Below are 16,165 nucleotides of genomic sequence, written 5' to 3' on the forward strand. Positions count from 1 at the left end.
ACATTATTTGGACCAATCCCCAGAACTATGAGCACACATCATATGGAGGAAAGCACTCAAACATCCTGTAGCTTCAAATAGTTTTTCTGGAAAGTGATCTTAACTGTTTAAAAGGCCAAATTCTTCATATCACCTGTTGCCAATCTTTTCATTAGGTGTTTCCAGTGTAAAACCAGACACGCAGCCTGGTTTGTCAGAGGACAACACAAAGATGATCAAGGTGAGCTTTCAGATATTTGAAGACTCTCAAGCATAGATTTAACAAGCATTGGTACTTTTTCTTAACCCTTGTAGAACAAACTGTCAGCACATGAACTCATTCATCACTGTACATGAAAGCTTTGTGTTATCAGAGTGCATTCAGGTTTGTTCTCATTCATAGTAAAATATAATTTTAGGACAGTTGTTTACCCTTCTGCTACTTATTGTACAGGTGATTAACAACCTGCACAACACAAGTTTTTCTCCAAATAATGTTCAGGTATTTGTCCTAAAACCTCTAATGTTGCTGTTTTCAGTCAAGTTTCACACCTGAAGTCTACAGTGAATCTGCACACATCTTCTACAGGTAATCCTGTAAAAACATTTAAGTCTGCATGTTTATGTTTGTTACAGCTGAAGCTCATCAGACCCCTGCTTGTGTCCCTGTGGTAACTACATCTTCCCCCTCCTGTCGTCGTTAAAAATTTAGATGTGGCCGCTCATGTTTTGTGTTAAAGTGTGGGAGGCTAACCGGCTTATTGATGTGATGAAATTACCTACAGAACTGGAAAGTGAGAGAGGATTTTTTTTTTTTTTTTGGGGGGGGGGGGGGGGGGGGGGAATCACAGGTTGTCCTTTATCTCACTTCTTGAGGATAAAGGATAAAAACCTGCAAACTTTGGGAAATGATATTCAGAATAATGATGATGAAGACGTACTGCTGATTGCAAAAAATATCACATGCAGGTTGGAAATGGGATAATGTACAAAAGGAAATAAACATAATGCAACAAGCATGCAGAAAACTGGGACAGTAAAGTCATAATCTCTTAAATTAAAAAACTGAAAAATATCAAATAAAAACTATAACCACCTCCTGTAAAGGGATAATATGTAGCTGCAAGCTAGGAGTGAGTGAGACATTGACTAACTGGTCCACCTCTCCTGGATCTACAGTGAGGACATCAGGTTTTCATTCAGACTGGATATGTGTGGCCAAATCGATGCAAAGGCAGCAAAGGTGATCCAGATTGAAGATATAGATATAGATTTACAGGGCAGCTACAAGTATTTACGTATACCACAGGCTAATACAAACTATGATAAAGATGCAGCAAGGTCAGCCACAGCCAAATACCTCCAGAAAGTAAGACGGTTACAGACAGCTGAACGGTAGGACTGAGATCTAAGCCATCAATAGATATGCCCTACTGGTCATCAGATACCCAGCTGGAATAATGAGCTGTTGGAAGCAGGAGATGCCACTGATATCAAAGCTCAAAGGCAAAAAAGCCATCACAGGGGCTCTGATCATGGAACCACAGTCCCTGAGCACAAAATCCATAGAGGCACTAGTCTACCATAGCTGACAGGGCCCAAGTTGTTTAAAAGTGCCCTGGAGATTATCCAGCACATACTAGCAGGATTTAGATGGAGATTGGGACAGCATACACTGAGACTCACAATCAATGGGATGGGGTAGTGTACAGGAACATCTGTACTACATGTGGACTACAAATCCTGAAGTCCTGATGAAAGATGGTTAAAGACAACAGGCAGGATAGCCGCCAGGTTTCCATCCATTGTCTGATTGTAAGGCATTTCTCAAGAATTCTCATGAATTGTTCAAATCCCCACTGACACTTAAATATCTCATAAGCATCCAAAGAAAGGCATGTGGGTTCAGTGCCAGAGTCACATGATAAAAATCATACAGCAGCATGAAATGCAAATAAAGGACAGTTTATTAAAAATTGTTGTATATAAGAATGTTTCTTCCTTAGTCTTTCTCTGCTGAGCAATCTGTGAATCTGTGATGTTTTTAACAGATTTAAAAAGCTAGTAGTCATCTTAAATTGACTTTTGCAATTAGTCCAAATTCCCCCATGATAACTTAATAAATGTTACCTTTTATGTTTGTTTAGAAGGATAATGTATGCATTGATTTATTGTTTCTGTCATATCAACAAATTAGCTAAAAAAAAAACTTCTGCAATATTCATCTCATCTTTTTAACAGCAGTGTTGTATGTTACTGCTATATTTTTATGTTCTTTACAGACTTCTTCACAATTTTAATAACATCTCTGGTTGAGACGGTACTCATCGAATATTGTTTGTTTTTGTCAAAGTCATATGATGCATGAAACACCCTTTGTTATTGGTCATGTGCTGCCAACTCAACCTCTTTCTTGTGAATGTGTCGGGGGAATGCTGGATTAACTTAGCTAGATGATAACCAGTGTTGTTCTTGTGGCTTCCTGATCATCAGTACAGTGTGTGTAGTATAACCCCAAAGGTTGATTCTGTTCATCTGGATGTAGCTTTTTCATTAGTTAATACATGAGCCGGGCACAGAAAGGGATTGGCAAAAAGACCAGAGGTGCAAAACACCAGCTACTGGTACACAGAGCAGTCACCTGAGACTGCAAGACTAGGCCAACCAACCTGTGTACTTCCTGGATTGATTACAAGAAGGCCTATGACTCAATGCCCCACAGCTGGATCCTGGAATGTCTAGAACTATACAAGATTAACAAGGACCCTAAGAGCCTTCATCAGGAACTCAATAGGGATGTGGCGTGCAACAGTAGAGGCCAACTTCAAGCCAATAGCACAAGTCAGTATCAAGTGCAGGATCCTACCAAGAAGATGCTCTGTTCCCACTGGTGTTCTGCATAGGCCTGAACCCCCTCAAGGAGATCATTGCCAAGACTGGCTATGGATACCGACTATGGAACAGAGCAATCATCATCAGCTACATGGATGACATCAAGCTGTATTCCAAGAGTGAACAAGACATCATTTCACCGATCCACACCACCTTTGGTTGCCATTTTTTAAGCCAATATGATAACCTTATCCCACTAACGCTGTGGAGGTCCAGCTTTTCAGGTCCAAATTGAATCACTCATAATGATACTCTGGAAAACAGTAGAATTCTCAGAACATAGTTTGTATAACATTGTTATACAGTAGAACAGTACATTTATAGCAGAAATAACACATAGAAAGCAAAGCAAATGAAAACTGAAGTAACCCCAGGGTGTAAAGCCTTAAAGCACAATCAGAAAACACACACAAAGACAGGAAAGAAACAGCACTGGAGCATATCAACCCTCCTCTTATATAGGATCAGTGACCCCTCCTCCTGCTATCTGGTACCCTTTCAGCAGATTTATTTGCTTATAGAAACATTGAAAGGGCTGTACACATCTGCATTACAGCCCTTTAAAGGGCTGCCTGCCTTTCCTTTACCGTCATTTAAAGAGCTGCCTGCTTTTGTGTTACAGTCATTCAGAGAGCTGTATGCTTCTGTTTTACAGCGACTTAAAGGACCGCAGGCATTTGTTTTACAGCCACCCGAACAGCTGCATGATTCTGCTGCCCAGTTAAAGGCAGCTGCATACAGAAAAGAGGTCCTATGCATATACTTAGCAGTGCCAAACTGAATTAACCCTTTGTTGGACTAGTCACAGTTGGCCATAACGCTTTCAAAGGTTTCTTGCTGATCCTCATTGTTACAGTTTTAAATAGCATTAATCAACGTGTTCATACAACAAGTGGCACAAATCTTTCATTAATACAGAACTGTGTGGGGCCCACTCCCTTCAAGGGGGCGCGGTATGAAAAGGGGAAAAAAAAACAAACAAACGCTTGGACACTGCTAGCACAGGGCGCCTACACAAACGCAAAGCAGGGGATGAAGCATCTCTGAATATGTTTCCAAACCAACTTCATTCTAAGCCAAATACTAGAAAATATAGTGAAGCAAATCTTCCCTTTGGCTTCACCTGCACAAGTGCCGAGGTAGGTCTCCCTGCAGGATTGGTTTTCCCTTCGTCAGAAGCAAGCGCTGGGCTCTCCACATCACAGACAAACAGGATCCCACATTCTTGATTTTTAGTTCACAAACACTTGTTGTAATGACTAACTACTCCTGACATTTTTGAGATGTTAGCTCTTTATACAGTAAAGTTACAGCGGGACACAAATAACATCACGCTGATCCTGCCACGATTTGTTCCCCCTGTCTAAATCACGGACTAACAGGATCCCACAGCTGTTTATGTTTTTAAACCCATTTTGCACAGAGAGGCATTTTTTGAAAAATGTATTGATAGAAATGTTGAATATTATTACAGAAGAAGAAACAACAACTACATGTAAAATAATTACACCGTGACGCCTCTGCCTTTCTAAATGGAGGGACAGTAACTGCGTGTGTATAAGAAGCATGTTCGCACGACTCCAATTACGCTCAGCCATTGTTGTGAGTGCGCACACCAAGGGGTTGCGAGACATTTATACAGCTGTATTTTGCACATGACTATGAAAGGCGGAAGAGGAAGTACTTCCTTTAAACGTAGACAATCCGGATGTTATAGTTTCTTTCCACTGTGTTCCTGTTAATGATAAACTACAAATTTACCCTAAATTACTGAAATATCGATATTTTAATGTGAGAATCGATTCTAGAACATAAATGATTGGTATCGGAGGAATCGATATTTCAGGATCGATCCGCACATCACTATTAACGAATCATTTTCATAATTTGAAATGCAAATACAAATTGTACATTTCTAAAAATTATGCACAAGTTTTGCAAACAACTAAAGGTATATGGTACTATTTGCCTAAAAATGCAGCCAAGGCCTCAGGCGTTTTTTATATACCAATTTAAATCTATTTACAGAACAATCAATTGTGCTGCATCAAATGAGAAGGCACACAAATGATTTGTGCCAGTCCAAAAAATAGTTTGTGTTCAGTATAAGACAGAGGAGAACACCACAGGCCTGCGTTCCGTCGTGGGTGTCACTCCTAAAACTTCCCCTCGTCCCTAAACAACCAAGTGCCACATGTTGCCATATCAATTTTGTTGATTGGCTGAAATGGTAAACTTTAACACCAATAGGGAAAAGGTCTTTTTTCTTTTTTTTCCCACTCGCAAGCGGAGAGTGTTTGCTAGCGCTGTCCTTAGAAAACACAGTTTTTACTGTTTTTACTGTTCTTCCCACTGTAAACATGTAGACTGGTTGAGTAAACTCCCATGCACCCTCAAGTATCCTTGAGAGTATAAAGAGCTGATTAAGTGTTCCATGACCAGGACGAAAACCGCATTGTTCCTCCTGTATCAAAGGTTCGACTAACGGACGGACTCTCCTTTCCAGCACCCTGGCATACACCTTCCCAGGGAGGCTTAGGAGTGTGATTCCCGTATATTTGGAACACACTCTACGGTCCCCGTTCTTAAAGATGGAAACCGACACCCTGGTCTGCTAATCCAGGGCTACTGCCCTTGTTCTCCACGCAACATTGCAGAGGCGTGTCAACCAAGACAGCCCTACAACATCAAGAGTCTTCAGGAAGTCGGGGCAGACCTCATCCATCCCAAGGGCTCTGCCACCAAAGAGTTGTTTAACTGCATCAGTGACCATGTCCCCGGAGATTGGCGGGTCATCCCATTTGTCCCCAGACTGTGTTTCCTGCACGGCAGACGTGCCAGTGGGATTAACAAGGTCCTCAAAGTATTTCTTCCACTGCCTGACAATTTTCTCAGCCGAAGTCAGCAGTGCTCCACCCGCACTATACACGGTTAAGGTAGCACACCACTTTCCCCTCCTGAATAGACTGACGGTTTGCGAGAATCTCTTCGAGGCAGTCCGAAAGTGCTTTTCATGGCCTCTCCGAACTCCTCCCACACTGGAGTTTTTACTTCAGCCACTGCCTGTGCCGCGTTCCGCTTGGCCTGGTGGTACTTATCAGCTGCCTCCAAAGTCCCACAGGCTAACCAATCCCAATAGGACTCCTACAGCTTGGTGGCTCCCCTCACCTCTGGTGTCCACCATTTGGTTCGGGGGTTGCCACCACGACAGGCACCAACCACCTCGCGGCCGCAGCTCAGAGCCGCGGCTTCAGCAATGGAGATGCTGAACATGGTCCATTCTGACTCACTGTCCCCAGTCTCCCTCTGAATGCTGTTGAAGCTCTGCAGAGGTGTGTGTTGAAGATCTCCCATATCGGGGCCTCTGCTAGGCATTCCCCGCACACCCTCACTATATGTTTGAGGTGCGCCAGGTCTGTCCAGCTTCCTCCCCTGCCAGCTGATCCAACTGACCACCAGGTGGTGATCACTTGACAGAGTGTCCAGGACATATAGCCCTTAGGTCTGATGATATGATTACAAAATCGATCATCAACCTGCGGCCTAGAGCGTCCTGGTGCCATGAGCACTTATGGACACTTATGTTCGGACATGGTGTTTGTTATGGCCAAACTGCGGTTTGCACAAATAACCAATAACAAAGCACCACTCGGGTTCAGATCCGGGAGGCCATTCCTCCCAATCATGCCCCTCCAGGTCTCGCTGTCGTTGTCCATGTGAGCATTGAAGTCTCCCAGTAGGACAGGTGGAGCACCCTCCAGTACCCCACCCAGGGACTCCAAGAAGGCTGGGTACTCTGAACCGCCACTTGGCACATAAGCACATACAACGGTCAAGACCCGTTCCCCAACCTGGAGGCGCAGGGAACTAAACATCTCGTCGACTGGGAGAAACCCCAACATACAGGCAGCAAGCTGAAGGGATACCAAGATACCCACCCCAGCCAACCTCCTCTCAACAGGGGCAACTCCAGACTGAGACAGAGTCCATCCCCTCTCTAGGAGACTGGTTCCAGAGCCCAAGCCGTGCATTGAGGTACCTGATAACCCTATCCCGGGCAGAGTAAACTGTCCCCTTTATGGTCTTTTCATAGGACCAATTTGCCATGGGAGACCCTACCAGGGGGCAAAAGCTCCCAGACAACATAGCCCCTGGGATCCCTGGGACACACAAACCCCTCCACCACGATGAGGTAGTGATTCGCGGACGGGTCTTCCAGATACAGACGGACAAAATGGTGATGGCTAACCAACCGGAAATAGATGTTGTGATGCCAAATGACGAACATCAGGAAGAGTGAAGACACAAAACTACAGAAGTACCAAGGGCTCGGAGAAGAGCTCGAGAACACCCCCCAGCTAGTTGCTCCGGCAGGTCCCAGGAACATCATCTAAGATCTCTGTCTAGAAGAGTGCAGTCCTAGGACCAGTAAAAGTCCAGGATACTCAAGCTCCCAAGCCTCTGGTACAGGACCTGAGCTTAAAGCATAAAGCCCACCCGCAGGGATGAGAGAGTATTTTTATATTTTAAACTGCAGCTATCTAGACTTTATTTTACTTCACTGTTTCTATTTCTCTCTTCTTTTCTTTGTCCCACAGATTTAAGTGTCCTGGTTCAGGTCTGTTCCAGTGTTCTCTGACTGGACTGGCGTTTGATGTGAGTCAGGAGGCGGAGCTTCTGTACAGGATTATCCAGTGGGATCAGAGTATCCTCCAATCAAATGGCAAGACAGCTGCAGGGCCACTGTTTGACATCAAGGGCTGTGAGGATGCAGTTCATCAGCTCCACTTCCCACACTGCGAAACAGCGGAAGGTGAGCAAATTACTGTATGCGACTGCCAGAAGCTATTACTGCCCCCTGCAGACTGCAGAGTGTGTTACACAATCTGAAAAAAAAAAAGCTTCTGTCCCAATATCTTGTGGAATTTGTGTTCTCTTCAGACTGTTCCGTTTTCTTAGTTGGGAACAGACTAGAAGTCATAAACAGAAACTTCTGCAGCAGCTGTATGATGTATGATGTATGATGTTTTTTGCTCTCTAATACAAGAGCAAAAAACATAAGCTATATAGCAACATGCACATAGGCCAGTAGGGGGAAGGAGAAGACACGTAATAGAACATAGTGCAAGGGTAAAACTGGGAGCTACACCTGTGGGCTCAGTGGATTTTCATTATTAGATGGATAACAAAATAAATTGTAACTCTCTATATTCTGTAAAGTAAAACTAATGCATTTGTATTTTTAGTACAATGGAGTACCATCAATTACTGTTCACTTATTTGCTTGAAAGTTCTAAAGTCCTAGAATAAGAAATTAAGAAAGACAATTAAGAACATTTGAGTGACAAAAACTGTCTTGGTTTTCACAGCTCTGCTTTCTGACAGTTCACTGTCTGTTATCCACTTCTCTGATGATGGAATGAACATTCTTGAGCCGCTGAAGATCACAGATACTCATGTGATTGTGGAACTTCCCCACTTTTCTGCCTTGGGCCTTGTGTGGGATTTCCTAAAGAGGTTTTGGAATAACACAACACCAGTTAGGGCCCAAGTTTTATTGTTCCTCAGAAAAGTAGAGTTGGAAAAGTACCTTGATGTGTTTCTCCTGCCAAGCAACATCCCACTGCCCGAGGTAAAGACAGTAATACATCTTCATCTTTTTCCTTAGTGCTAACAGAAGCTCAGTATAGTACTCAGTAATTTTTTCTTCGAGAAGCTCATGAAATGTTGTGTATGTATAAAGTATATATATTTATGGATGTGTATGAATCAATAGATAGCTTTGTGTATATATCAGGCTTATATCATTCACATATTTTGTTCTTGTTTTAGTATTGCCATTGTAAAAAGTAGCGTTTTTTATTTTCATCATGTGATGGCAACATCTGTGGGTCAGCAATAAGAGATTGAGCTGATGTCTCAGACTCTGTTGAGAATGAAACTTCTAAATAAAATGCTGTCCTGTTTCTTAAGGTGAAAGCACAGCATCCAGGTTCTTACAACATCACAGTGGCTTCTAACTGCAAACTCATCAAAGAGCAGACTTACACTGTTCACTTTCAAACAGATGAAACAATCCAACCCAAGGTAAGTTCTCCAAATGGAAAAAAGACCAAACAGATCTTTATAACCACCTCCAAGTTTTTGCAGTTTAAAAACTAGTATTATTTGCTGATGACGCCAATATTTTTTTTGTTTTGGAGGGAATCAAGGAAGCTCCTGCATATGTTTCCTATTAAAGTGTGCAATTTTTGTTAAAAGTGGTTTCACAGGAACAAATGATCATTACATCTAATTAAAACTTTGTTATTTGGGATTTTGGGAAATAAAGAAACTCACAAAGACTTACTCATGTTGGGGCATTAGCCACAGTCTAATCCCCAGGTCCCTCACCAGAAAGAGCGCTACTTACTGCTGCTCGTGTAGTTCTGGGTCCGCTGGGTCCATGTCTTTGCAGCATGGTTCTTGTCATTTTGTCAGACAGTCGTGGTTAGGATGTCGAGAAAAAAATGGACCCGAATGCTGGATTTGCGTGCCAGTAAAGAATGTGGATGATGTTTATTGTGATGACAGGATGAACAGAAAATCAGAACATCTGACTGAAAGACTGAAGGGCTGCCTAAACTGAACTGAAAACTAATGCGGGAGCTGGTCATGAGGTGTTAATCGCTTCTCGTTACCCCACGTATACTACACGACGCACGACACACCATGAAGGCGAAATTCGGGCAGATCACCAAGACAGTCGCATGACTGAAAAATCGGCTAAAAATGGGCCAAAACTCACACAGTGTCAGCCCAGCATTAGTGAGGATGTCAGATATGTGGGGGGACCCAAGAAGTTTTAAATTAAAATCCAGGACATCCACTCTTAAAGAAAAGAAAAAAGAAACAAGTTCATTAAAAGCAAAAAAAACCAAAACAAAACATACCAATGACTCATACTCACTCAATCACAATTGCTGAGCACAGTCATTCTTATATTACCTAATAAAACTCATTTGGATAAAGGTACTGAGTCTCTGCTTCTGGTTTTCAGAGAGCTGAATTTCCTGTGGAGTTTGGACCAAACTACTTCCCAACATATGTGATCCGGCTTCCTATAAACATGAAAGAATTCACACTAACAATCCGAGACCAAACAGACAAAGAGGTCTGGGAGCACGAAGTTTATGTGACAGGTAAAGTCTTCATCCACTCGCAATTTAATTTGAGCTAAAAGTAAAATAGAAGCAGTGAGTGTGTGTGATAGATAGATAGATCTACCTAGATATATGAGCAGAAAAGCCTTTATAGCAATCAAACACTTCCTATAATTTCAAATGAACTTTTCTCCACAGGTCTTTATGCCCATTCATCTTTAGCAATGAGCTCCAACTCTTTCAGGTTCGACGGCCTCCTTGCCGTCACCCTGATCTTTAGCTCTCTCCACAGATTCTCAATTGGATTCAAATCAGGACTCTGGCTGGACCACTGCAAAACGTTAATGTTTTTGTCTGCTAACCATTTCGTCACCATTTCTTTTGCTGTGTGTTTTGGGTCATTGTTGTGCTGAAATGTCCACTGGTGCCCAAGGCCAAGTTTCTCTGCAGACTGCCTGATGTTGTTGTTAAGAATCTTCATGTATTGCTCTTTTTTTTCATGGTGTCGTTTGCTGTAATTAGGTTCCCTGGTCCATTGGCTGAAAAGCACACCCAAAGCATTAGGTTCCCACCACCATATTTGAGAGTGGGGATGGTATTCTTTGGGTTGAAGGCTTCTCCTTTTTTTAACCCCAGATGAAGAAAACATAATTTTGGCCAAAAATTCAGTTTTCGTTTCATCTGACCATAACACAGAAGACCTGACGTCTTTGTCATTTTTGGCTTCGACCATGTCTTTTGAGATTTTCCACAGTGCAGAACATCTTATATTATTTAATAATACTTTGCACTGTAGCCACTGGAACTGAGAAACATTTAGATATGGCCTTGTAACCATTTCCTGACTTGTGAGCAGCCACAATGCACAATGGCAGGTCCTGGGGAGAGCTGCCCTTTTTTTTTTTACCTGTTGAAACCTGTTAACACAGCTGTTCTCAATTAATTAGGGTAACTTGGACCATTTGGAATGGTAAAGAACTTTGGATTTTCCCAGAGACTGTGAAAGTTTGTGAGGGTATGAATCATTTTGGAAATGACACTTTTTGCTCAAATGTAAATAAAAGCTGAGAACTATTTTTTTCCCCACAATGGTTCCTCTTGTACATTGTCTTATTATCTTTTCGGACACACCTTTGTCATTTCCAGTCAAAAGAGAACTTGCTGCTTGAATAACAGTAACTTTAAATCAAAATTTTCCAGGGGTATGAATGATTATGGGCTTGACTGTATACACATATATGATGCTATTCTCCTGAGAACCAGTCTATTCATTTGTGTCCTCTGTAATGGACATTTGTTTTTTGTCTATATCTTTTGACTTAGTCCTAAATAGAGGACATCCTGGGCTTTCCATTTCCACTTAGCTCCATAGAGGCTGAAAATCACATATAAAAGTTGAAACGGAAGATTCTTTTTCCCTCAGTTCTCAGGATATATATGTAAATGATTTATCATTTTCTCCTTCATTCTTCTCTTCTTCTTCTTTTAGCCACTCAATTTAAGATCATCTGTCTCATCTCCATATCCTAGTATCCTCCTTTGTCACACCAACTCTCTGTACGTCCTCCTTCACTGTATCCATGAATCTTCTTTGAGGTATGCCTCTTTTCCTCTTGCCTGGCAGCTCCATCTTCATCATCCTTTCTCCCTCCTCTGCACATGTGCAAACTTCTCAGCCTCTCTGTCAGCGAGCTACCCTGCTGATGGACTTGTTTCTGATCTTGTCTGCTCTCTCATGATAAACATTAAATTAAATTGTATCTGCTGAATTTGTCTCCAGCCACGTTTCATGATTCATGCTGTTATTGAGTGAAGATCAGCGACGTTCAGTGATGATTGATTACCTGCAGAGATTTCTCTGGATTCAACAAAGCTTAGATTGTTCTGTTATCAAGAATCTCTCTTCTTTTTTGCTTGGTCCTCAGATGTTCAGAGCAGAGACAATCAGCCGAGGCTCCAGAGCCTCACACCAGAAGAGCGTCTGTTCTCAGTTCGGATTCAGTTTGTGGAAAAGGTGTCGGATTCGACTCTGAACCAGCTGCTGGACAGGCTGCTCCGAGAAGAAATTATAACTATGGAGGAAATGGAAGCAGCCAGAATCAAACCCAGGGCTGAACGAGCTCGAGATGTGATTGATTTGGTGCGAAACAAAGGAGAAAGAGCCAGCTCATTCCTGATTGATGCTCTCCGTAAGTTGGATAAACACCTGTTTGACACCCTCGGCCTCAGCTAAGGTGGAGCTTCAGCTGGATCTAAACATTAAATGCTTCACTCATCATACATCATCATACTTTTAAACTGATGACACATAAAACCTTTGAAAAGTGTATCTCAGGACCCATCCAGACCCGCCCACTTCATATTGTGGTGTTCTGTGTTTTTTGTTGGGGTTTTATTTGTCCACAGATTCTTGAAATTGCTGAATTTCACTGTTGCTGGGCACCATCCTGCTGTGTCTGGTTGTGAGTTACTTCCTGTGTGTACTGCGTATGATTGTAATGTCATGATGGCAGCTGAAAACAAATGGTGAATGGCCTGCATTTGTAAAGCGCTTTACTAGTCCCTAAGGACACCAAACTGCTTTACACATCCAGTTATCCACCCATTCACACACATTCACACACTGGTGATGGCAGCTACATTGTAGCCACAGCTGCCGTGGGGCGCACTGACAGAGGCGAGGCTGTGAAGGAGAGTCGGTTATGGTGTTCCATGTATGCCTTGCCTGCTAGCATCTTGCACCCTGCTGTTATGTGCTGGATTGTCTCATCTTTACACAGCCTGCACCTGGGGTGTGCCTGGTGTGATGGACCCCAGCCTCTATGGATCTTGTACTCAGAGCTTGTTCTTGTGCTGCCATGATTAGTGCCTCTGTGCTGTCTTTCAGTCCAGCTTTGTCCAGCTACTGTTAGGATTTCTGGATGTCCGCTATCTGCTGGTACATACCGTGCAGTGGCCTGTTCTTCCAGGATGGTGCCTCCTCTTCCTCCTCTTTCTTGAGTTTCTACTGCCTGAGGTATTCACTGAGCACGCGGTTGGTTGGGGCCATGTTCCTGATGTATTCGTGGATGTTTGTTGTCTCATCCTGGACCGTGGTGCTGACACTCACCAGTCCCCAGCCTCTTTCCTCTCGCTTAGCGTACAGCCTAAGAGTGCTGGGCTTGGGGTGAAACCCTCCATGCATGGTCAGGAGCTTTCCATATATAAAACACAGAAAGGTGTTTTTGTCCAGATGAGCCCAGAGAAGAAACACGAGTGTTCACAGACATCAGAAGCTCAGAGAGGTGAAACATGAGGTTGGAGTCCTCGTCAGCATTCAGAAGAGCTGCTGTGAAACCCTGAGTACTCATGACAGACTCTGATGGCACAAACACATCATGATTCAAACAGAAAGACAAACATGGAGCTCCTGATCCTCCTGCATGAGAACAAGCTGACATGAGCGCTGTGTCTGAGAGTGTCTCCCTGTCACAGTGACAATAACACAGCTGCTGCTCACAGTCATTAAACTGACCTGAGGTCAGCTGCTAGGACGTCTCTGTGCTCCTTACATATGAACCATGTGACCTCACATCAGTGCTGTGGATGACTGTAGTCATAGAAGAGTAGAGCTGTAGCAGGTGGTGTATTCTAGTTAACGCAGTACTGAAACACTCCAGCAGAGGGCGCTGTTAAGTCCTTATTGTAACACAGTTACTGTGTGCAGTTATACTTCATACATAATCTGCACTTATTTCCATCAGACATGCTGTCAGTAAATGATTGGTTTCTATTGATTCTACTTCCTGTTGACTAGTTTGATGACAGTGAAACAATCACAGCTGATTGTGTGATGATGTAAACTGTCACTGTTACATTCAGTGTGTGTGACATAATGTTAGTGCAGGGCTGATAACAGCCTGGTTCTGTTAGAAACACATGAACGTGTCCATAGATCAGTGTGTGTTTAACATGAGAGCTTCAGCCCTGCTGATGTGTTCAATAAAGACATGTAGGAAAACTGATGAGACTCTGAAATAACTCTTTATATTTATAATGTAACTCTGCATCAAAAGAACAACAAAGGATCCCAGACAGGTTTATGTGAACAAAGACGATTCTGATGTTTCTGTGTTTCTAACAGTTTGACATTATTAGTAAACAGACTGCAGTGAACAGGATTTATAAAGAGCTTATATATAAAGATATGACAGCTGTTTGACAAGTTTATCACTGTGTGTTTGGACCTGATCAGTCCAGCTGTTTACTTGAAATATGTTCATTTACCTGTTCTGTTATATTTATGTTCTTGTCTCTGTTGAAAAACACATTTTAATGTCCCTCAGATTTTTCTCCCAGATGAATAAATATAAAAATGACACAAACTGACTGCAGCTACTTTTTGTCCTTTCTGTCAAAAACCTTCATGTGACTCATGAGAGACACGTTTCAGCTGTTTGTGACAGATCAGAGGCCAGCAAGTCATTTATAACACTTTCCATCATTGTTTAGCACAAACACATGTTGACACAGCAGCGGGGCCGCAGTGAGAGTCAGAGCGAGGAGATAAAAACTCCTGTTTGACCACAGCCTCAGTTTGTTCCTGCACTTCAAACACTTCCTGTTGTTGACTGGGTGGAGTCAGGAAGCCAGCGAGGCCCTGCAGGACTGAGACTGCAGACTGGGACGTGCTCTGTGATGGAGATCAACAGCATCACTGACTGTTTCTGTGAGGACACCATCATCCCAGCAGGGCTGTTTCCCAACAACAAGCCCTGGACCATCAGAGACCTGAAGCTGCTGCTGAATGAAAGAAGAGGATCTTCAGGTCTGGAACAAGGACGAGCTGAGAGTGTTAATAACGTTACTAATGTTCAACTACACTTTACTAGGTCACATCTGTGACACACGTCACTTAAATAAAGAAGGAAATATTGGCTCTGTTTTACCTGCTGGGCCCAAAAGTGACTCCCCGTATTTAAACTGCTATGAATAACTTGTTGGTCTATAATATGTGAAACATGTGTCAAATGTCTCCATCATGAAAGATATCAGGTCATCTTGAGCCACAAAAACATTCCTATCGTGAGGTAGAAGCTGGAATCAGTTTGTTGCAGACGTTTATATATCCGATATTTATCCAGTTAAAAGTTGAAATTCAAAAATGTCTGTTCAAGAGTCGTCTGTCCAAGAGGAGCAGAAACTGCAACAAATATAACAACAGTTATTTAAGGCTGTTTTAAATGGCCACAAAGGAGCAGATTGGTTATAATGCAGCTGCTTCAGAGGAATAAAGATGAAACACTGTTTTTATTTCATGTGTAACACCTTTCAATAATGTGTTGACTAAAGTCTATTGACCAGTATAAGTAAAGACATCACACACACACACATGGAAACACTGAAACCTGTTTTTGGTCCAGCAGCGGTCCCAGCTGCTCGCCTTTATCTAGACTGGGTCGGCTGCTTATCTCAATATAATCAATGTTTAAAGTTTTGTTCTCAGTGTTTCTGTGTTGCTTCGTATAGGATCTCCCAGCATTATCACTGTGCTGTCCAATCATTGTGTGCTAGGTTACCCTTATAGTGCAATGTGTGTTTGCACAAAGAGAAGCATGTGTGTCAAATATAAATAAGCACAGAACAGAAAAAGCTGCTCGTTTCTTCTATTTAGAGTCAAGTTAGTGTTTTGCGTCTTTGTTTGAGGCCTAATGTCAAGCAGAGGTGTGTGTAACTGGACTGGTCTGTTATATGTGTGAAATGTGTGCTTCTCTTCAGCATCATCTTTGTCACTGCTGATTCCTTTGTGTCATCATTTGTTGAGAAGAGAGAACAGTTATAACGGAGGAGCAAAAGGAAGCCCTGAAATCTGCATCCAACAAGGAAGTGTTGGCTCACCAGTGATCCCAGCAGAGGCCACTGGTTTGGCTCCAGTTGCTATAGATTCAATGATGTTGTTGCTACAGATACATGTTAGCATCTTTATTGTAGTAAAGTCTTGTAATGTGAAGATAGAAACAAGGCAGGAAACAGCTCCATGATCTGATCTTAATGATGTTGTTTTTATTTCTGTCTTTCAGAACTGGATTGGAAACTATCAAAGGTCTAAAAACAGCCTCAACCCTCCCAAAGAGCAAACTTTACACACGTCATCTTTCAGCTACAATCTTTGT

The 16,165-nt window shown here is 42.5% G+C and overlaps 2 protein-coding genes across 2 annotated transcripts in view; both read left to right on the forward strand.

Annotated features, from left to right (window-relative positions):
* The window catches only part of LOC146490516 (uncharacterized), a 54,030-nt gene extending 38,118 nt beyond the window's left edge, over positions 1 to 15,912 (forward strand). Inside the window, exons 8-14 of the mRNA XM_085153113.1 lie at positions 156 to 220; positions 519 to 568; positions 7,470 to 7,684; positions 8,241 to 8,503; positions 8,845 to 8,958; positions 9,911 to 10,052; positions 11,939 to 15,912. Of these exons, the coding sequence (XP_085009239.1) occupies positions 156 to 220; positions 519 to 568; positions 7,470 to 7,684; positions 8,241 to 8,503; positions 8,845 to 8,958; positions 9,911 to 10,052; positions 11,939 to 12,246 (1,157 nt within the window). The 3' untranslated portion in view covers positions 12,247 to 15,912. The remainder of the gene's footprint in view (positions 1 to 155; positions 221 to 518; positions 569 to 7,469; positions 7,685 to 8,240; positions 8,504 to 8,844; positions 8,959 to 9,910; positions 10,053 to 11,938) is intronic.
* LOC146490513 (protein NLRC3-like) overlaps positions 1 to 16,165 on the forward strand; it is a 241,437-nt gene that overhangs the window by 78,232 nt on the left and 147,040 nt on the right. The gene's annotated exons all lie outside the window — the stretch shown is intronic.

The sequence above is a fragment of the Neolamprologus multifasciatus genome, unplaced genomic scaffold, assembly GCF_963576455.1.
Source record: "Neolamprologus multifasciatus unplaced genomic scaffold, fNeoMul1.2 chr03_unloc_1, whole genome shotgun sequence".
Taxonomy (NCBI): Eukaryota; Metazoa; Chordata; class Actinopteri; order Cichliformes; family Cichlidae; genus Neolamprologus; species Neolamprologus multifasciatus.